At 33.6% G+C, this 22640-nt stretch overlaps 1 protein-coding gene across 5 annotated transcripts in view; it reads left to right on the top strand.

Moving 5' to 3' along the window:
* Positions 1-16894, top strand: part of LOC132748397 (CAD protein-like) — an 89455-nt gene extending 72561 nt beyond the window's left edge. For 2 of the 5 annotated variants that reach the window (XM_060738001.1, XM_060737999.1), the window contains 10 exons: positions 392-602; positions 2728-2763; positions 4328-4381; positions 7403-7557; positions 8427-8504; positions 9328-9469; positions 9951-10147; positions 10546-10803; positions 16293-16387; positions 16735-16894. In XM_060738001.1, coding sequence (XP_060593984.1) covers positions 392-602; positions 2728-2763; positions 4328-4381; positions 7403-7557; positions 8427-8504; positions 9328-9469; positions 9951-10147; positions 10546-10803; positions 16293-16387; positions 16735-16837 — 1329 coding nt within the window. In that variant the 3' untranslated portion in view covers positions 16838-16894. The remainder of the gene's footprint in view (positions 1-391; positions 603-2727; positions 2764-4327; positions 4382-7402; positions 7558-8426; positions 8505-9327; positions 9470-9950; positions 10148-10545; positions 10804-16292; positions 16388-16734) is intronic. The other 3 variants (XM_060738002.1, XM_060738003.1, XM_060738004.1) reach the window with 3 other exon arrangements.
* Positions 16895-22640: the final 5746 nt, after the last annotated feature.

Genomic DNA, 22640 nt, shown 5'->3' with positions numbered 1-22640 from the left:
CCATACCGTGGGATTTGATTTCAGGTTTGCAGCTCATCAACTTCTTGTTCACTCACTTAGTTAAATTTTATTGGTAGGAAATTTTCAAAACAGTTTTCTCAGCAACTACTAATCACAGCCTCTTGATATTTGGCATACAGCATTGACACATGGTCCCATACCGTGGGATTTGTTTTTAGGTCTGCAGCTCATCCACATTCTGTTTACTGACTTAGTTTAATTTTTCGACATTAATGGTCAGTGTTAAATTTTATTCGTAACATCACAGCATCATGATATTTGGTATACAAATGCAACCCGGCCTTTTCTGTTTTTGACCCACTTTTAAAAATGCAGGAAACTAAAAATTTGAAAGTCATACATAGATTGGTTCTTGAATCTTGTTTTGAAGGTTTTGGCAAAGCCAGGGTTTGGTCAAGATGTGAGAGCAATGCCTCTGAAACCGTCGGCACCTGTCCAAGACCAGCTGTCCATCACCATACCTGTAGTGTCACGACCTCCATCCGAACCTCAGAGTCCAGTACGAAGACTGAAGCCAGACAAGTACAACTTCCCATCAGTTCCTAAACCTACACGAGTGGTGGATATGCACAGTTTATATGGTAGGTAAATTTTGTTATGTGGGAATTTTAATAATAGCCTGTTGAATGTGTCTAAATGTATTTTAATTTACATTTGTTGTACTTTTATTTATGTTTTTTCATCTACATGTACATGTATTTAGAAATATTTTAATCAATAATAATATTGTGATGCACAAAATATTTTCCCTTCTATTGTGTAGTAATAATAACATTTTGATTGACATTGATAGCAGTAAATCTGGAGAGTTGTAAGTTAAGACCAAAGCTTTTTAGCTCAACTGTGCAAATTATGCTCAAAGTGTGTTTTTAGGATCAATGCCTGTCCTTCATCCATCTCTTGTAGACAGTTGTTTTAGATAACATCTTCTCTGTAACTACTTGGTCAGATTTGATAAAACTGTGGTTTGTATGTCCCTTGCATGATGTTCTATCAATGGATTTCAGGTGAGCAATAAGGGGCCATCATGACCCTCTTGCAGTGATATCAAGAGCTTGCATAGTAAAAGAAAAATATATATATCAAAACTTCTTGCTTTTGTTCTCTTGAAAGAAATTATGCATGTACTTGTATCTCAAAGTTCAATCTTTCTTCTGATTAATTTTACTATGCATATTAGAACAATTTTTCAGAAAGTGAATTCTTTGTTTATGTGTTTCAGTTTTGCATTAGGTCAAGTTGAATTTTGAAAACATACCACTGATTTTACATGAGATTTTATCAGATCACTGTTTTTACATGAAAATTTATCAGATCACTGTTTTTACATGAAAGTTTATCAGATCACTGTTTTTACATGAATATTTATCGGATCACTGTTTTTACATGAGATTTTATCAGATCACTGTTTTTACATGAATATTTATCGGATCACTGTTTTTACATGAGATTTTATCGGATCACTTCAGAAAGGTCTGATGTTTACAATGATGTAAGCATGAATGACATGTTTGTAGGTAAGATACATATATTATTGTAGGTATTCAACCATGTCTGGTCTGCATGATGATTATTTTATTGGAAAATTGATTTTAGGAAATTTTAGTAGTTCAGGGAAATTTGAATGGATTGTTTTTGGAAAATGTGAATAAACATTGGCAAAATTAGTAATAGATTTTATCATAAATAATCATGAAATAAAATAAATATCATAAATAATGATAATGTTCTTAAGTAAAATGTATGCATGATGATTTTTTTCATGGGAAAACTAATTTTGGTAAATTGTTTAAGTTAGGGATATTTGAATTTTTTTTTGAAAGTTTGAGTATACATTGGGAAAAGTAGCAAGAGTTTTAATCATTTATAGTAATAATGTTCTTAAAGCAGCACACCTCCAGATTCTTGCTAATTTTCATTTAAATTTTGAAAATGTATTTTAAATAACTTATTGTGAAGTGATTTTCACATTGCAAACAGCCCTTACAACCCATGTAAATTACCACACAGAGGTCAATATATGCAAAAATAGCTGTTACTGCATTAGTAACTCAGTAGAAATATTTGAAATATACTGAAAAATTGGTCACAAGTCGCAACATGACAATGAAATTATTACTTTTTTCTTTTCTTAAAATCTCTGTAGTTTTTTACAAGTTTCATTTTCTTGAAATACATTATTTTGGTTCATCTGGAGGGTGTATTATGTCTATGATGATTTTTTTCAATGGGAAATTGATTAGGGTAAATTGTTGTAGTTTTGCAACTTTCTGGCAACTTGGGTAGTATGAAATACTGAAAAGCCGATCTGGATATATTTATTCCATACCTTAAATATGACCATATTTTCTTATGATAATTTATATTATGAACATATTAATGCACTAGTTAATTGTAACTCTGTCTCTCTCTCCCTGCGAGAGAAATAAGTTAATGTTCCATCTGTCCCAGCATTAGCGGGTCAAAGCAATGGTTTTGTTTAGGTGCAAAAAGAGCGGGAACTTTGTCATATTTGTAAATGGAGATTTATCTAGGGCCTTTGTCAAATTTGCAAAGGGAAGGGCGTTGTTCGTGGATTTTAAAAAGGGGTATAAAGTCGTTGTCCCAGCTTTTTTATGGCTGATGGAAAAAGGCTGAGATTACAATATACTGATGTTTTAAGCTATTTAATGATATAGTAAAATGGTATTGTTTCTGTCCTATCAGACGGACATCATGTTCATCATATGGTTGATGGACTAGGTAAGTTGAGAGGACTTTATATCAATATATTACTGTATTGTATAAATTATGTATCGTATAGCATGAGTAAAATAATGTAGTTGTTGATATACCAGTGATTTTTTCCTCCTATATATTACAGCTGAATAAAGACTGTGTCCCCCAGTCAAGAAAAGATATATTTTCCCTGAAAAGCTATAATTGACTATTTAAATGCCCTTTCCATATTTGTCACTAGAACCATGACCTAAAAGCAGCTGACTTATTTCTGTTTGTTGATAATTTAAATGACGAATAGACGGATCAGTTTGACTATAAATAGTCTCTGCTATTTTTTTTGTACCTTGCAAGTTAAATTGAAAAGTTCATTAAATATGTGACTATTATATGTTCCATTCTCAGTTATGTATCTTCCTATTTTTAATCAACCCTATATTTTTCTCCTTCAGAAGGCCACAGGTTGTTTTAAAAATCTAAAAAAAAAATCACTGTATACCACATGTAGTATACAGAAAGTGTTAGTTTTATGGTGTATATGGTATATTAAGGATATCATGGTAACGCATAATTAGTGGAAGTATGACATACCGGTATATTTATTTGCATGTTAACAAAACTATGATAGTACCATTATATATTTATATTGGGTTTTAATGCCCCCAACTACTTAAAGGTGGCTTATTAAATATTTGCTTTGTCTGTCAAGCTGTCTGTAGTTAAACTGGTGAAACAATGGCATATGTGTCCTATGGACACATTTCTACAAGGGGTGATCGATAAGTTTGCAAAATTGCTTCATTATTGTAAACCTGGAATGTAAAACAAAGTACATGATACATCGTGTGACACCTGAACCAATGGTTGACGGAACTCTAACTTTATTTGGAACAATAAACTTGACATGAAATGTTTAACAACAGTTCTATATGGCACTTCAAGCATGCCTACTTTAACATTCGGGCACCCTGACATTACCTTAACCTCTAAGTCTAATAACCAGTTAACTTTCTCAACATAATCACTACCTATGGCTGCACACTTTAAGGTTTTTGTACCTATATTTTGGCTCGCCTGTAAGAATACATGGCACTGTATAATACAAGAAGAATATTTGGTCTGCAATACCCGAAACTAAACATTTTTTGTTATTATCAAACAGTTCCTTAACTAACTGTTTCCAACAATGACTTGCCGTATTGTCTGACTTCAACTGTTATATCAAACACTGGTCATTTCTTGAATGTTAATTTTCATTTGACTTGTCCAATTATTGTTAGTTTAACATTCCTCTCAGGTAAAAGTTGTAAATGCTCTTTAACATGCTAAATTTCTTAAATGGACTTATCCAGCTTCCATTTTGGATTTTCCCATAATCAATATAAGGGATATCAGGATAAGAATTTAACGAGATTTCAACCAATAGTACAAACCCTTGTTTAAGACTGCACGGATGTGCAGGCTGGCCTGGCACTATACTGGTGGCAAAAGGTACTCACTTTCGGTTCAAACAGATTAAGGGCTATGTCAAGTTCGGTCCTAGATATACAATGATAATTTAGCAAGATTTATTTGCTGGTATTTGTAGCTCCGTATCGTATGGGTTCGGAATGTTCCATCTCTCCATCGAAGGACTTCAGAGGTGTCGTATCATGCATGAATTTTGTTAAACGCACAAAATTTGAGTCGTGTCACGACAAAACCAACATAGTGCGTTTGCGCCCAACATGGATCCAGACCAGCCTGTGCATCGGCGCAGTCTGATCAGGATCCATGCTGTTCGCTTACAAACTATAACAAATAGAGAAACTGATAGGGAACAGCATGGATCCTGATCAGACTGCGTGGATGTGCAGGCTGGTCTAGATCCATGCTGGTCGCAAACGCACTATGTTGGTTTAGTCGTGACGCGGCTCATTTGTTGATATTTGAGCTAACTTGGAAAATCTTCACTAATACTGTTTGTTAATATGGTCCTTGAAATATAGGCAACAATAATATTAAGATGCCTAAAAATGTATGCATGTCTGGCCAACATGTGTTTGATTGGTCACAACCCCCAACCCCATTCTACATCCTGCCCAAACCTTTTGTAAATAATCTTAACTGCAGTTTTTTCATGTAAAATGTGTTATGATATTTGATTTATGATTGTAGTTCGATTTCCTACATTTCCAAAATAAATATTTGTAAAAAGCTACATAATTAAAATTTTTAGTTTAAAATGTTTGTTTATATTTTGAAAAATGGGCAAATTTTGGAGGGTGAGGTAGTGACTTTCATCAGCTTGCCATACTGTTGGTCTTGCTTATATGAACTTATGTATAAACTAATTATACCCCCGCACAACAAAGTTGTAAGGGGGGTATACTGGAATCAGCTTGTCCGGCCGTCCGTCCGTCGGTTTTTTCTTGTCCGCCCAATAACTTAAGATTCCTTTGACCTACAGTCTTCATATTTGGCATGGAGGTTAGTCATGATTAGTAGATGACCCCTATTGATTTTGAGGTCACCAGGTCAAAGGTCAAGGTCACAGGGGCCTTGACTTCAAAAAGCTTGTCCGCCCAATAACTTAAGATTCCTTTGACCTACAGTTGTCATATTTGGCATGGAGGTAAGTCATGATTAGTAGATGACCCCTATTGATTTTGAGGTCACCAGGTCAAAGGTCAAGGTCACAGGGGCCTTCACTTCAAAAAACTTGTCCGCCCAATATCTTAAGATTCCTTTGACCCACAGTCTTCATATTTGGCATGGAGGCTAGTCATGATAAGTAGATGACCCCTATTGACTTTGAGGTCACCAGGTCAAAGGTCAAGGTCACAGGGGCCTTGACTTCAAAAAGCTTGTCCGCCCAATAACTTAAGATTCCTTTGACCCACAGTCTTCATATTTGGCATGGAGGCTAGTCATAATAAGTAGATGACGCCCTATTGACTTTGAGGTCACCAGGTCAAAGGTCAAGGTCACAGGGGCCTTGACTTCAAAAAGCTTGTCCGCCCAATAACTTAAGATTCCTTTGACCCACAGTCTTCATATTTGGCAATGGAGGTTAGTCATGATTAGTAGATAACCCCTATTGACTTTGAGGTCACCAGGTCAAAGGTCAAGGTAACAGGGGCCTTGACTTCAAAAAGCTTGTCTGCCCTATAACTTAAGATTCCTTTGACCCACAGTCTTCATATTTGGCATGGAGGTTAGTCATGATTAGTAGATGACCCCTATTGATTTTGAGGTCACTGGATCAAAGGTCAAGGTCATAGGGACTTTGACTTCAAAAAGTTTGTCCACCCATTAACTTAAGATTCCTTTGACCCACAGTCTTCTTATTTGGCATGGATGTTGATCATGACTATAAGGTGACCCCTATTGATTTTGATTTCACTGGGTCAAAGGTCAAGGTCACAGGGACTTTGACAAAAGCTTTTCTTCTCAATTGCTAAAGAATGTCCTGTCCGCAATGTATTGATTTTGACATTTTCACATTTGAAGCATGTAGAATACATAACTTAGCAATGCACTGGCTTAATAACCTCAGATTTGGCAGGGAGGTTTTCCTTGAGCTCTTAATGGCCACTGTTGATTATGACAAAGTGGTATGCGGGGTAGTCACGCCATGATAGTGGCAGTTCTAGTTTTCTCACCTTTAAATAAATAATATGACTGTTTCTTGTTTCATATATTTATAGGTATTAGTTGTCTTTTTCATATTTTTTTTTTTAGATGAAAAGCAACATTTTTGCATTCCCAATTTAGAATTGATAAAATTTCCTTAATTTGCATATACGAGTATATATTTATATTCAATATATCAAGATATAAAGTCTTATATAAAGTGAAAATAACATTGTTACTTTTTGTTGCATGAATTAACTTCAATGCATGTATGGCATATGAGTTGATTTTAATTTGTATGCTTGTTCTTGCTTTGTTTACTCAGACCATGAACTTACAACCTTGGGAATATAAACCCAAGTGTGGATACTGTTTCTTTCTGTATATTTTTTCCTGTATTTGTATTATTCAGTTTTCATATTTAGTGTGTTTGCATACTGACAAACTATCTTTTCTACAGTATTATTTATTTATTTATTTTGTGTAACACGTATATATTTCTTACCTTTGCTGAATCTGTGTGACAGACATGTCATGCTTTGAGTTTGGAAATGTCCTTTTATCTAGAGTTTTTTTTAATTAAGCAACTAACTGATCTTACTGCATGGTTTGTCTCTTAACATATATAGTTATAATTGTTGCCAGGACACTAAAGGTTCAAATTTAATAATAAAAGCTAGCATTGACTTTGAATATATTTTCATGACTATGAATATAATTATATTTCACCAAGAAATTTCTTTGTCTTTTTTTTATTTTATTTAAATTTTCATTATTCTTATACTTACTCTTAAAGCATCAATGATGAAGTCATGTCACTTTTTGTGTATTTTAAGATGTGTCACTGTTTCACTGTTTTAGTTAGGAATATTTAGTAATTTTAGTTAGGAATATTTTCAATTTTGTGTGATACACAAAATGTATATACTTTTGAGTCAACTTATACATGTATAAAACAACCTTAAATTCACAGCTGATCTGGTCTATTTTATGAAATCAGTGTAAAAAGATGAATATTTTAAGACTTATTTTAAACTTATTTAAACAGATACAGTGCGTGGGGATGTAGGAGATGGTGCCCGAAGAGACCTGGGTTTGTCGCCACAACATTTACCACATACTCAGTCAATGGCAATGCCACATATTACTCCGGGACTGACTGGTCACCACGTGCTGTCTGTTACTGCCTTTAACAGAGATCAGGTAAGTGAGAAAAGTGATTGTCCGAGAAATGAGATATCAATATATCTCACAGAGATTATCCGAGAAACTCTGCCTTCATTAATTTAGGAGTTACTGCCCTTTGTTCATTTTTACACTTTGAACATTGTCCAGAACATAGCTCTGACAATATAAAGATATGAACAAGACACTTTTTAGGAAGATAGCTCTCATTATGTAGATGAGCAGTACAAGAGAACCGTAAATCTGCCTTGCCTAATTTTTGAGTTATTGCCCTTTGTTCATTTTTTCACTTTGAACTTTGTCTGCAACGTAACTCTGAAACTATATGAGATATTTACATGAAACTTTGTAGGTAGTTAAATCTCATGGCGTAGATATGCATTGCAAAAGAGCCATAAGTCTGCCTTGTCCATTTTCGGAGTAATTGCCCTTTTTCAATTTTAAACTTTTGTAGGGGATATTACTTGAAACTACAAGAGGTATCATCATAAAATAGATTACATTGAGTAGAAGTGCAGTGCAAAGAACAGTAACTCTTCCTTGCCTAATTTTGGGAATTATTGCACTTTGAACTTTGTCCGAGACATAATTGGTGTACTTTTCTGTGTCCAAAACCTATTTGGGGACCTTAACCTGATTCAACCAGCTCTTGTATGAAAATGTTAATGTAAAAAAAAAAAATAAAAAAAAATGGATAAATCTTTTAATCCCAGAAATCAAAACAATTATTTGCTTATTGATAAAACCTTCTTAAACAAAGACTACTATCTATAGGTGATATAGGATATATCTCCCTAGTGAAATATAGAAATTCAAGGATAAAACATTTAATACATTTTAAATTTGTAACACATGTAGTTGATTATTTTGAAATTTTCTTATTACAGCTCCATCAACTGTTCAACTTAGCTCATCATTTCCGTGCGTCTGTACAGAGAGACCGACCCCTAGACTATATCCTGAAGGTAACCTTTCTTTGATATATGAGCTGCACTATGTTGGTTTTGTCGTGGCAGGGCTCATATATGTTAACCCTTGAACTGCTTTATACGTGTAATGGATTTTGCTCTGCTTTGAATTTGAAACAGTATTTAATGTTTAAGGGATTCAAATAATCGAAATACAAAAGTTTAGCTACCAGGAGTATAGAGCCAGGTTAGAATGCATAGATGTGCCGGTAACTGGTTGGCCTAGCTGTATACTGATGGCAAAGGCTTATTACTGTCTTTTCCTGTAGGCATAAGCTGAACTATTCAGGTGACAAAGCCAGAAATGATATCATAGTAGAGTTAGTACAGTCAAACTTCTGATCTGAGAGACCAAACATGGCCTTTAAAGACAAGTGGTCTTTATTTGGAGGTTACTCTGTTCTGTTAAATCAATTAATCATTGTTGAAAAATGGTCTTTATTTGTAGTGTGATCACTATTCAGAGGTGATCTGTAACACAAGTTTGACTGTATTTCTTATCTTCACTTTTATCTGTGTAAGTCCGATATTTTAAACTGCTGGATTTAATACAAACAGTAGTCTAGAGTTTAGGCAGGCATTTTGCAGTTGCACAAAGGCCTATCTACATAATATTGGTATAGGCTAGAAAATAGTTTTGTAGCCAGAATTAAATGGGAAAATTAACAGCTAATTGTTTTTCTGTGTAAAGTTGATTAATCCTCAAGCTTACAAAACCACAAAACTAAAAAAAGTAAAAACTGCTGCTTTCAACAGATTTCTTTTTAACTAATTTGATAAAATAAAATTTTAAAATTGAAATATCTGTATTTTATTATAGGGACGTGTGATGGCCTCGATGTTTTTTGAAGTTAGTACAAGAACAAGCTGTTCATTCTCAGCCGCCATGCACAGACTAGGTGGCGCCGTCATCCATTTTGATGAGGGGTCCTCATCTGTCAAGAAAGGGGAGTCACTTGATGGTATGATATACACATAGTTTTTGAAAATTTTATTTGGAGGGAGTGGGGGGGTGTATTTGTTGCTTCAAAGAATAGATGATGGTTCATTAAAATTATTTTTCAAGAGTTATGAGTCATGCATGTTTTTACCTTTTAATATAATATAATTGTAAATTGAAAAGACTTTATATAAGTGTTAGGACACTAAAATCAAAAATGGAGCGTCCATGACCAAGTGGTTAAGATCGTTGACTTGAAATCAATTGCCCCCCACCACTGTGGGTTCCAAACATGCCAGGTACTTTGGTGTCTTTCATATGAGAAAGCTATCCAGTAAGCTTATGGAACATTTATGGTTCTACTCAATTGCCATTCATGCCTGAAATAAAACATGGAGAGTCAACTGGAGTCTTTCCCACCAGAAAAGCTGGAAAGTTGCCATATATTCTCTACTGTGTTGGTGTAACATAAAACTAAAATCTAAAGCTTTGATCTATTTCAGATACAGTGCAGACAATGTGTGGATACAGTGACATCCTGGTCATGCGCCACCCACAACCAGATGCTGTACAGAGTGCCGCCAATAACTGTCTCAAACCTGTAATAAATGCGGGCGACGGGACTGGAGAGCACCCGACCCAGGCTTTGCTTGATGTGTTCACCATCAGAGAGGAGATTGGAACTGTAAATGGTTTGACGGTAAGGGATTACTTTCTTTCTGCTTTATTCAACACAGAGGTGATCTTTTGTGATAGTCTGGTGTACATTGTCTGTTGTTCTTCATTCTCTGTGCATTGTTGTCAACATTTAAATATATTATACCAAACTTATAATGTTGAGTGTGTGAAATCATATTTTGACCTTGGTTGACATAGAATGTGACCTAGTGACCTACTTTTGTATTTAAGAAATTATAACTTCTCATATGAGCAAGTTAGGTCCATACATTGATGGCAGTATTGGCATATATGATAGTAATGTTCCTTAGGATTTAACACAAAAGAAATCAACATTTGTACAGTATGGAATAGCTAACTTGGAAATGAATTAAAATTACCGTGTGTAGGATTGACACATTTGTTTTATGTCTCTTACAGATAACAATGGTTGGCGATCTGAAGAATGGACGGACAGTTCACTCCCTGGCTAAACTTCTCACAAACTACCGCGTTAATCTTCGTTATGTCTCTCCGCCCAGCTTAAAGATGCCCACAGAGGTTGTAAATTTTGTTTCGAGCAAAGGTATTCACCAAGAAGAGTTAGAGACCTTGGAAGAAGCTCTCCTTGATACAGACGTACTGTACATGACACGCATACAGAAGGAAAGGTTTACATCAGAGCAAGAGTACGAGAAGGTAATAAAAATTTCACAGCGACTATTTTTCTCATGCGTCTAGCTTTAAGGTAGAACGCGACACTTTGCGAACTTTCGAGTAGCGTCTTGAAAATTGGCATGCAAAAAATTGACCATATTTCCGATTGGATTTCGTTGATTTTATTTCAATAGTTTCAGCCAATTTTTGTACACATGACGTCAAAGTTGACCATCAAAGCCCGTTTTTGAACATGACGTCGTTGCGTATCCTTGACAACTGTTACGGGTATTTCAACGCCATTAGCGGACAAAATATCTTAAATCCTACAGCATTCGACGGAAATTATTTTTTCCTTTAAGCAGATATAAAATTTATTGTTTTACGCCGAAAATTGTTTGAGAAATGGAAAGAAAATCGTCAATTTTGTGTAAAATTTGACGTTCAGTTTAGCCGCAATTTTCGGCTTTAAAACGGCTTATTAAAAAATTCCTGAAATAAATTTTTGATTTTTTTCTTTAAACGTCCTTTAAAATGTGTACTTAGTCAAAATAACTAAAAAAATTAGGGGGTCACCGACTCAATTTTTTCGGTACACGTGATTTTATTTCCCCCACCCCTTTGGATAAAAGTCACGCTATCACGGAGCGTTTTGGTTTTTTGATGTTATTAAAACGATCGCCCTGTGTCAAATTCCCGCTTTTTACGACATTTTACGCTATCATGACCACTGCGGAAAATATATGGATACAATATAGGGTGCGAATTCCGTATATTATAGATACACAAGTAAAAATAAGTGAAATTTGATGTACGGGACCGTATATCATGCAATACGTATATGACTAATATACCGTGATCCGTACACTCGTAATATGCGGGAACTTTGAATGAAGTTCGTATTTACTAAAATACGTATTTTTTTTAATTACACGATCAGATATTACCAAAATATGTTTTTTTATTCTTGTAAATACAGATTTTGTATATAAAACAGTGAATAAAGATGTACTTCAGAATTACCCACTTTCTACAAGAGGAAAGAAATAATAGTCTGATCTGACATTTGTCAGAATAACAATAAAACTTTGATTAAAATGTTATATTTCTCGGTTTTATTAACATGTCAGTTGCATACTGATTAAATAGTTAGTGAAACATCGACAGATCCTCTACAGTGCCCGGAGCATGTACAGACAAAAAATGACAATATATATTGAAATATCTTTATTTTGTATAAAGATTTACAACGCAACACTCCTTTGTGCAGTACCTAGCTCAGGGCCGCCGGTTCGCTAAAATCCGCAGACGTGTTTTTACAGCGTTTCATTATATTTCATGTTTAAAGTACTGTTTCTAAATTTTCCTGTTCAAAATAAATTCTACCATAAGTTTGGCTATACAGTGAATAATGAATATTTGCAAAGGCCGATTTGATAGTAATGTTTTTAATACAGCGTTGATGGTGAATCCTTAATTAATCGTTATTTTTAACACTATGATATTCTAAAATGATAAGCAAAACGAGAGAATATGTATTACAGATATTTGTAGAATCGAACGTGCTACATCTGTAATCCAACACCCACCGAGCTAACGTTTCAAGCATGACTGTTTGCTTCACGCTAATATAATTGACTAAGTTTCATTTATGAACCGTATATTTTAATTTGTCAATATTTCGCCAATTCTGTCAAATTGTTGCAATAGTTTTTGATTACAAGTGAAATTCAAATTCTGGTTTTTTAATAGTGAAATAAAATACATATCACTCACAGTATATCACTCATAGTGTGGGTAATGCAAAATGTATAGATTTGCAGAATTTCTTGTAGAATACGTATTAATTTATGATTGAATTTTCGTAAATTTCTAAATTTACATAAAAATATATAGTTGCTTTTTGTTCCATAAGGCATATTTCTCGATTCAAGTTTATTTATCTTATTGTATTACAATATCAAAAAGGAACACCGCAAATGATTACTCTCGGTTGTATTTATTTTTGTTTGCGCAGCGTACGCGTTGCCGTTGAACGCCTGACGTCATTTTCTTTACATGCGTCTGTTTACAATTCCTTATGAAGTTATTAATCACGCTTAAAAACAAGAAAAAAAATCGTTTGTTTTTCGTACAATGTTAAGAATTTGAAATGGAACATTGTTGTTGTTGTTTTATATGTATTAGTAAAACTCTAGAACAATTCTCCTGATAAGCTGAACATAATTGCCGCACTTTGAAGTCTCAAACGTATCTGCATACGTCGAATTTCGAAACAAAATTACTCACGGGGTGGGGGAAATAAAATCACGTGTACTGAAAAAATTGAGTCGGTGACCCCCTAATTTTTTTAGTTATTTTGACTAAGTACACATTTTAAAGGACGTTTAAAGAAAAAAATCAAAAATTTATTTCAGGAATTTTTTAATAAGCCGATTTAAAGCCGAAAATTGCGGCTAAACTGAACGTCAAATTTTACACAAAATTGACGATTTTCTTTCCATTTCTCAAACAATTTTCGGCATAAAACAATAAATTTTATATCTGCTTAAAAGAAAAAATAGTTTCCGTCGAATGCTGTAGGATTTAAGATATTTTGTCCGCTAATGGCGTTGAAATACCCGTAACAGTTGTCAAGGATACGCAACGACGTCGTGTTCAAAAACGGGCTTTGATGGTCAACTTTGACGTCATGTGTACAAAAATTGGCTGAAACTATTGAAATAAAATCAACGAAATCCAATCAGAAATATGGTCAATTTTTTGCATGCCAATTTTCAAGACGCTACTCGAAAGTTCGCAAAGTGTCGCGTTCTACCTTAATGATGTTTCTTCTAATCATTTCAGGAATTATCAATCATAGTGGAAATTGTTGGCCGGGTTATCAGTATGTATATGTTAGTGTTCATCCGAGCTGTTCTTCAGAAATTAGAAACTTCAACGGGAGCGATAGCGACAGGAGAATTTTTCTAATTTCTGTAGAACAGCTAAGGATGAATACTAACATACTTAGTGTCAAGCTTTATTTGGCCTCATTATTATTATGCCCCCATTTCGAAGAAAAGGGGGTATATTGCTTTGCACTTGTCGGTCCGTCGGTCCGTAGACCAAATGGTTTCCGAGTGATAACTAAAGAACCCTTAGGCCTAGGAACTTCAAACTTGGTATGGTGATTGGTCATGACCAGTAGATGAACCCTATTGATTTTGGGGTCAAGGGGTCAAAGGTCAAGGTCACATTGACCTTGTAAGCAAAAACGGTTTCCGATCAATAACTAAAGAACCTTAAGGCCTAGGAACTTCAAACTTGGTATGGTGATTGGTCATGATCAGTAGATGACCCCTATTGATTTTGGGGTCAAGGGGTCAAAGGTCAAGGTCACATTGACCTTGTAAGGAAAAACGGTTTCCGATCAATAACTAAAGAACTTTAAGGCCTAGGAACTTCAAACTTGGTATGGTGATTGGTCATGATCAGTAGATGACCCCTATTAATTTTGGGGTCAAGGTGTCAAAGGTCAAGGTCACATGGACCTTGTAAGCAAAAACGGTTTCCAATCAATAACTAAAGAACTTTAAGGCCTAGGAACTTCAAACTTGGTATGGTGATTGGTCATGATCAGCAGATAACCCCTATTGATTTTGGAGTCAAGGGGTCAAAGGTCAAGGTCACATTGACCTCTTGGGTAAAAATGGTTTCTGATCAATAACAAAAGAACCCTTAGGCCTAGGAACTTCAAACTTGGTATGGTGATTGGTTATGACCCGCAGATGACCCCTATTGATTTTGGGGTTAAGGGATCAAAGGTCAAGGTCACATTGACCTTGTAGGTAAAAACGGTTTCCGATCAATAACGAAAGAACCCTTAGGCCTAGGGACTTCAAACTTGATATGGTGATTGGTCATGATCAGTAGATGACCCCTATTGATTTTGGGGTCAAGGGTTCAAAGGTCAAGGTCACATTGACCTCTTAGGTAAAAAACGGTTTCCGATCAATAACTAAAAGAACCCTTAGGCCTAGGAACTTCAAACTTGGTATGGTGATTGGTCATGACCAGCAGATGACCCCTATTGATATTGGGGTTATGGGGTCAAAGGGCAAGGTCACATTGACCTTGTAGGTAAAAATGCTTTCCAAATCAATAACTTAAGAACCCTTAGGCCTAGGAACTTCAAACTTGGTATGGTGATTGGTCATGACCAGCAGATGACCTATTGATTTTTGGGTCAAGGGGTCAAAGGTCAAGGTCACATGGACCTTGTAGGTAAAAACGGTTTCCGATCAATTAACTAAAAAGGCTTAGGCCTAGGAACTTCAAACTTTGTATGATGATTGGTCGTGACCAGCAGATGACCCCTATTGAGTTTTGGGTCAAGGGGTCAAAGGTCAAGGTCACATTGACCTTGTAAGTAAAAATGGTTTCTGATCAATAACTTAAGAACACTTAGGCCTTGGAACTTCAAACTTGGTATGGTGATTTGTCATGAACCAGCAGATTACCCCTATTGATTTTGGGATCAAGGGGTCAAAGGTCAAGGTCACATTGACATTGTAAGTAAAAACGGTTTTCTGATCAATAACTAAAGAACGCTTCGGCCTAGGAACTTCAATCTTGGCATGGTGATTGGTCATGGAGCAGCAGATGACCCCTATTGATTTTGGGGTCAAAGGTCAAGGTCACATTGACCTTGTATGTTAAAACGGTTTCCGATCAATAATTAAAGAACCCTTAGGCCTAGGAACTTCAAACTTGGTATGGTGATTGGTCATGACCAGCAGATGACCTATTGATTTTGGGGTCAAGGGGTCAAAGGTCAAGGTCACATTGACCTTGTATGTAAAAACGGTTTCTGATCAATTAACTAAAAACGCTTAGGCCTAGGAACTTCAAACTTTGTATGATGATTGGTCGTGACCAGCAGATGACCCCTATTGAGTTTTGGGTCAAGGGGTCAAAGGTTAAGGTCATGACCAGTAGATACTTGATAACCCTTATTAATTGTTTGATCACTGGGTCAGAAGTCATGCATAATAACCTTATCACATGACTAATTGGCTGCTGATAGGGGGCATACATGTTTTACAAACATATCTTGTTTACTTTATTACGTCACTACGCGGTTTTATGAAGAACTATGAAAAATAGAAGTCAGCTATGAACGAAATTCAATATAGTATCGGTTTTTACAGATTGGCAATCCATCTCATTGGTTGAAATGCTGAAAAAAATCTGCTGTATTTCCAGCCTACATATTGAAAATATCAACTTTGACCCCAGGCATAACTGGTTGTTTAAGTAAGCAGATCTTTTGCCACAGATAAAAATAAAAGCCTTGTGTTGTAATCACTGCTTACCTATCAGTTTAGGATTTATTGTTGTTCAGAAAAGTTTTCAGACTGTTAAAAATATTTCCGCCTCACCCTGCCCTCTTTGGTGAAAAATGAAGATGAAAATAGAATGATTATTTGTGTGTTTTTTTCAAAAAGACACAGAATATTGATGATAATTACAAATATATGTTATTTCAGGCATGTGGACAGTTTATTGTTACACCAGAGGTTATGACCAAGGCTAAGAAACGTATGGTAGTGATGCATCCGTTACCCAGAAACTTTGAAATCAGGTATGTTTACCATGATAGATCCCATTGAATTGTTCATTATTTAAGGGTTCCCAGCTTAGCTTAATAAGGAAAGCACAAGATGAGTAACCAACCAGGGGTGGCTGGTTCAATCCTTGGGCGAGGGGTAATTTCTGAGTGGCCATTGATCTCGGTCGTTGAGGCTTGAGATTCAGGAATTATGCGGGATTAGTAGCTGGTCGTTTACTGAGAAATTGGTAATTACTGGTTAGTTATCCAGGAAGACCTGTAAAGTGGACTGACTGATTGCCGAGATAAGAACAAAAAAATTTGTTAAAATCTGCTTACAATTTAAAAAATTTGACTTTATATTTTTTCTAAAATTTCAGCCCAGTATTTGATACTGATCCACGTGCTGCATACTTCAGACAGGCAGAAAACGGCATGTATGTTAGAATGGCTTTACTAGCGATGGTTCTCGGCAAGTGTTAAGATGTTGGGACCCAGCTTCGGCATCCTGCAATTTAAAGAAAATATTTGATTTCATATTATAGCTCTATTATGTCCAGCTATTTTGTAAAAAATTTATGAAATATTTAATTTGGAAATATTTGATTGATACAGAGAGTATTTTCTTGTTTAAACAAAATAACCAGAGTTAAGGACGTTTTCTGGAGTTTTCATATTTACATACATGTATAGGCAAAATTAAAAGTGTTGAATAGAATTTCTTTAAATGTTCTTTTTATGTTAGAATATGATAACAGAAATATTTTAAGTGAAAAAGTTGGGTGTCACCTATCTCACTTTTGAGTTATCTGTCCTTGAATTAGAATTATTTACTTGTTTGTGGTCATTTCAAGGGCAGATAACTTATACATACGTCTACAAAATCTTTTTACTTTTTGGTCATGTTTTTCTTTATATGGTTGATCACAGTAGGTAATAACATGCAATTTCATACATTATTTCTTTTACAATTTTTCAGTTTAAATAAAGGGACTTAAAATTCTTTGAAAATATGCCATTTTTTAAGAAAGAAAAAAAGGCAAAGGGTTAAAGAAGAATGGAAAAAAACCAGTCTGCTCTTATTATTCATGAAAATTTGCACAATTACTTAAACTTAAGTAAGCTACATGAAAATAAAGAAAAAATAAGGTATTGTTTACTTTCATTGAGAATTATCTGCCCTTGAATTTAGCAAAAAGTCCAATTAAGGGATAGATAAGTCAAAAACGAGAACGGTGGCTCCCAAATGTATTTTACTTAAAATATTTCTGTTATCATATTCTAACAACGCCTAAAGTTTAAGGAAATTCTTTTAAAAAGTTTTGATTTTGCCTATGTCTGTGTGACAATTCCAAAAAAGACATATTTTTTGATGGATTTGATGCATGTTATTATTAAGAAATAATAAGAATTAGGGACAGATATTTTGATAAATTTATGAAATACTTTTAAAATTAACAATGACCTTTCTTTGTAATAAAGGTCATATGGTATAAAAATTAAATATTACTTATGGATGACATGTTTTTTGTTCAAAATGTTATGAAATCCATATATAATTGTTGTCAGTTTGGTGCACATTTGTTTTGGTTTGAATGACCTTTGATCTACAGATATAGAAAATTTGAAAGATAATTGAGGTCTATATTTAGATCTCAGTTTTGTGAAAGAAACAATTCTTTTTTCATCAACGCAAAAAGAAACTTTGATGAGGAACTTAAAGGTTAAATGAATGTTGGACAGATTTACAAATATTTCATTTCTATCAGATCAATCGGATCAATGGGTTAAAACAAATACATAACAAAACAAAAAACTCTTAAGGGTTTATAGGGAAACAGTCTTGAATTTTGTTTTGTTTTGATCTCAAATTTTGTAACACTTTGTTCATTTTTATATGGTATATCAGAGACAGAGCTGTTATTGACATCTCTTGGCATATACAGACTTTCCTCTTGTTAGCTTTGCTGTGTGCTACTTTAAGGTATATATTCAATTTTGTTCCTTTTCTTGTTTAATGGCTGAGGATGCTGTTTATAGATTAAAATCTATAACTTTTCTTTTCATCCTCGTTGCTTTAAAAAGTTCATTTGGTTGAACATTTTGCTCCATATCTGTTGTCAAGAATGGAGATATTGACTGTGGTGGTCAAATTATCTCTTAGATTAGTTTCACACAAGTGTTTACCTTGAATATGGTTACACAAATTCTTTGCATAAATAGTTTAAACACAATAACTGTTCAACATCATTATTCAAAAAGTTATTTTGACTGTCTATTTTACTTTCTTTAGATAGATTTAAACAAATTGTACATATCATATGCCTTGAATAGCTCTACACAAGTGTTCACCTTGAAAAGTTTTACACAGGTATTGACTGTATAACTTCACATTAATTGGTATTACATTGAGTGTTCACTTGAATATTTTTACATAATCCAGTTCGAATTACTTTACACGGGCATTTACCTTGAATAACTTTACACAAGTGTTCATTTTGAATGTCATTACACAAGTGTTCATTTTGAATGTCATCACACAAGTGTTCATTTTGAATGTGGCATTACACAAGTGTTCATTTTGAATGTCATTACACAAGTGTTCATTTTGAATGTCATTACACAAGTGTTCATTTTGAATGTGGCATTACACAAGTGTTCGTTTTGAATGTCATTACACAAGTGTTCATTTTTAATGTCATTACACAAGTGTTCATTTTGAATGTCATTACACAAGTGTTCAGGGTATATTACTTTACACAAGTGTTCATTTTGAATGTCATTACACAAGTGTTCATTTTGAATGTCATTACACAAGTGTTCATTTTGAATGTGGCATTACACAAGTGTTCGTTTTGAATGGCATTACACAAGTGTTCATTTTTAATGTCATTACACAAGTGTTCATTTTGAATGTCATTACACAAGTGTTCAGGGTATATTACTTTACACAAGTGTTCATTTTGAATGTCATTACACAAGTGTTCATTTTGAATGGCATTACACAAGTGTTCATTTTGAATGTGGCATTACACAAGTGTTCATTTTGAATGTCATTACACAAGTGTTCATTTTTAATGTCATTACACAAGTGTTCATTTTGAATGTCATTACACAAGTGTTCAGGGTATATTACTTTACACAAGTGTTCATTTTGAATGGCATTACACTAAAGTATATAACTTCACTTCACAGGCGAATAGTCAAGTTTTTTATCATTTGCCTTGAATATTTTTTCACAAGTATTTGCCTTGAATAGCTTTACACAAGCTTTTGCTTTAAATGAATTTTTCACAAGTGTTTACTTTTAATAGTTTTACACAAGCCTTTTCCTTGTAAAGTTCTAAGTTCTATACAAGGTTTGAATTTTTTGTCGATATTTTGATTGCTGTTCAAATATAGTAAATTTATTAACATATATCATTCTTTTTTACTGAAATCATTCTATTGGACCAAATTATTACAATTCATTCAATGTGTTCATTATTATTTTGATATCTTTTCTTTTTTTTTACATACATTTTCATTTAAGTTTTGATAAAACCTGAATTTTGGACATCTTTGAAATATTACGGGTGTAACATTTATTTTCTTGCATGATAATTCATTTAATTAAAATTGAGTGTGACTTAAGTTTTTATGGCATTATTTAGGTTGAATATTTCACTTTTCAGTTTAAAAGCTGCATGCCTTCAGAATGGACAAAATATTTCAAGAAAATCAAATTTCAGAAAAAATATGCACTTAGGTTTTGAGAAAAGTAAAAAAAAAAAAAAAAAAAAAGATTTAAGATTCAATTAATAATCTACATGTTATGTGTGATTAATGACTGATTTTGCAGAATTTTTCACCATATATGTTCTGAATGGCATACAGGAAAAATAATTTTTTAGGAGGACTGTATGTACTGTTTACATTGTGTGCTATCTTTGTTTACTTCACAATTTATTACATTAATGATATGTACTTTTGAATACATTTTCAAAATTTTCATGAAAATAAGCATGAATCTGGAGGCATGATGATTTTGTTTGATAAAAATTCACCGACTATAAGGTTGGTTCATATTGGTACCAAAATATTTTCTTTCTTGCCATGTGTTGTGTGTTTGTCAATACTAAAAAAGCAGAATATTATCAGTTGATCTATGTAAAAAAAAACTTAAAATTTTATATTTTTAGGCTTTTGGAGATAAAAAGTTTGACATATGTTTTCTGTTGTTTGTCTAACTGGTTGTCATTAAGTTTGTATTGGTTGTCAAGTTTAAATATGTTGTTTTGTATACATGTATAGTGTTGTTACATACTCAACAAAGAAAGGATCTGATGTGATTGGTTGGATAATGTATAGATAAATATAAGTAACGTTGAATATATAGATAAATATAAGTAACGTCTATATATTGTATGGGAATATTTGTTTATCATATAAACATGCAGCTTTCATTGTTTTTTGTAGGAAAGAAAATACAATATTTTTGTGTGTTGCATATTTGGTGGTAATAAGTAACTTCACTGTCTCGAATTCTTACACTTTTTGTTTATAAACACAGATCACTGACCCTCTGTTTATCATATATTTTTGTTCACGTTGTGTTTAAATTGGATACAGTCCTGGTGTGTAAAATTTATTGAACAAAACGTTTTCAGAATTTGAAGTATTTTATAAATAGTGGAATCTAATTTTTTTTTGTTATACTGAATTGAGATATTTATGAACAGTTGAATTTTTTTTAAAAATTCAATTCAATTAATCATTTTCATTTTGAATCTTAATAATACTGACTTGAAATAGATCTCTATTTGCAAATGTCTAAATATTTTTATATCATTTTCAAACTGAATAAATAATGGAATCTCACATATTTATATCTAATACTGATTTAAAAATAGAATCTCAGTATCTAAACATTACATCTATTTGAATTTTTTTTTATCACACACCCGTGCCGATTTTGCGACTCCGTAAATATGGTATTTCACAGCCGTGCATATATTTTGACGTGACGTCATTAGCGTTATACAAACATAGTGTAAAGACGCGCTAAATGATGGCATTATTCTATAGGCGCGTCAATGAAAAATGACTCTTATTTCACTTTAAACGGTCTTTATTTTGGGTGTGTGATAAATAGAATATTAAATTCGTGTAAGTTAATTACTGAATTTATTGCACTCGTTGAATAAAATAATATTATGCTCGCCAGAGGCTCGCATAATATAATTTTATTCAACTCGTGCAATAAATTCAGTACTGAACTTTCACTCATTCAATATCCTCTATATATTACACACATTATACATGAAAGAGAACAAATTTATGTCTAATTTTATTTTTTTTTGTGTTGAATTTTCTATTCACTGTCAGTTATTTCGTCTACTAAAGATTTAATGGGGAGGGGATTGAGGATTTAATGGTTTCTTTAAAATCATAAAAGTGCTAGATTATGTTTTTTGTTTTGTTTTATGATTTTGAAATTTTATCAGAATGTTCTGGGACCATTTTACAAGTTGGGAGGAATCTCGGAAGAAGAAAAAAAAGTGGCAATAAATTTACTTTCTCAAAAAAATGTTTTTTGTTGTGTTTTCTTGACCCTTTTTGTTAATTACCCAGTCTGTATTAACACTGAAAAGGAATTTGATGTTTGTCCTTTGTATGTTGGTTAGTAGGTCTGACCTGAAATCTTGATCCAGTAAGAACAGCAAATTTTATGGCATGAGTTAACTGAACTAGGTATGTGAAAAAAGATGACAATACAGAGATTATATGTTTTATCAATTTGTTTCTTCCTCCAATCAAATTTCTTGTAAATGTCAAATTTAGGAGTTAAGAATGTAGAGGAAAGAAAGAAAATACGAGGGGCATATTTGAATTAGTGGCAACAACTATTTAAACATGATTCGCACGTGAAAGTACATGTATAATATACTGTTGGAAAGATTATTGATTGTTTTGATTTGCACTTGCAAAAGAAGTTTAGAAGGTAATTTAAATATTTTTTTAATACATGAGGTTTTGTTGTAATCATGGCTGAGTTTCATTGTGATTTGAGAGAGGAGCAAATAGCTTCTTCCAATACTGTACATAACCCACTCTGGGGCATTGACGTACAGGGTATGTACAAAGTGTTGTGCGGCGAATAAGTGCAGATTTAAAAGAAGAACATGTTAAAAATAAAATCAACTCCGGCATATAAGGGCCCCATGACTAGTCCTCCCTTGAAGGCCTCAAGGTTGACTGCTGTGGCTAGGTGCTCTGGAAGCTGGTTCCACAGGCGGATGGCCGA

The sequence above is a fragment of the Ruditapes philippinarum genome, unplaced genomic scaffold, assembly GCF_026571515.1.
Source record: "Ruditapes philippinarum isolate M1 unplaced genomic scaffold, ASM2657151v2 ctg1310_1_1_1_1, whole genome shotgun sequence".
In the NCBI taxonomy this organism is placed as follows: domain Eukaryota; kingdom Metazoa; phylum Mollusca; class Bivalvia; order Venerida; family Veneridae; genus Ruditapes; species Ruditapes philippinarum.
The sequence above is the reverse complement of the archived record's forward strand: the minus strand, read 5'-3'. Positions and strand labels throughout refer to the sequence as shown.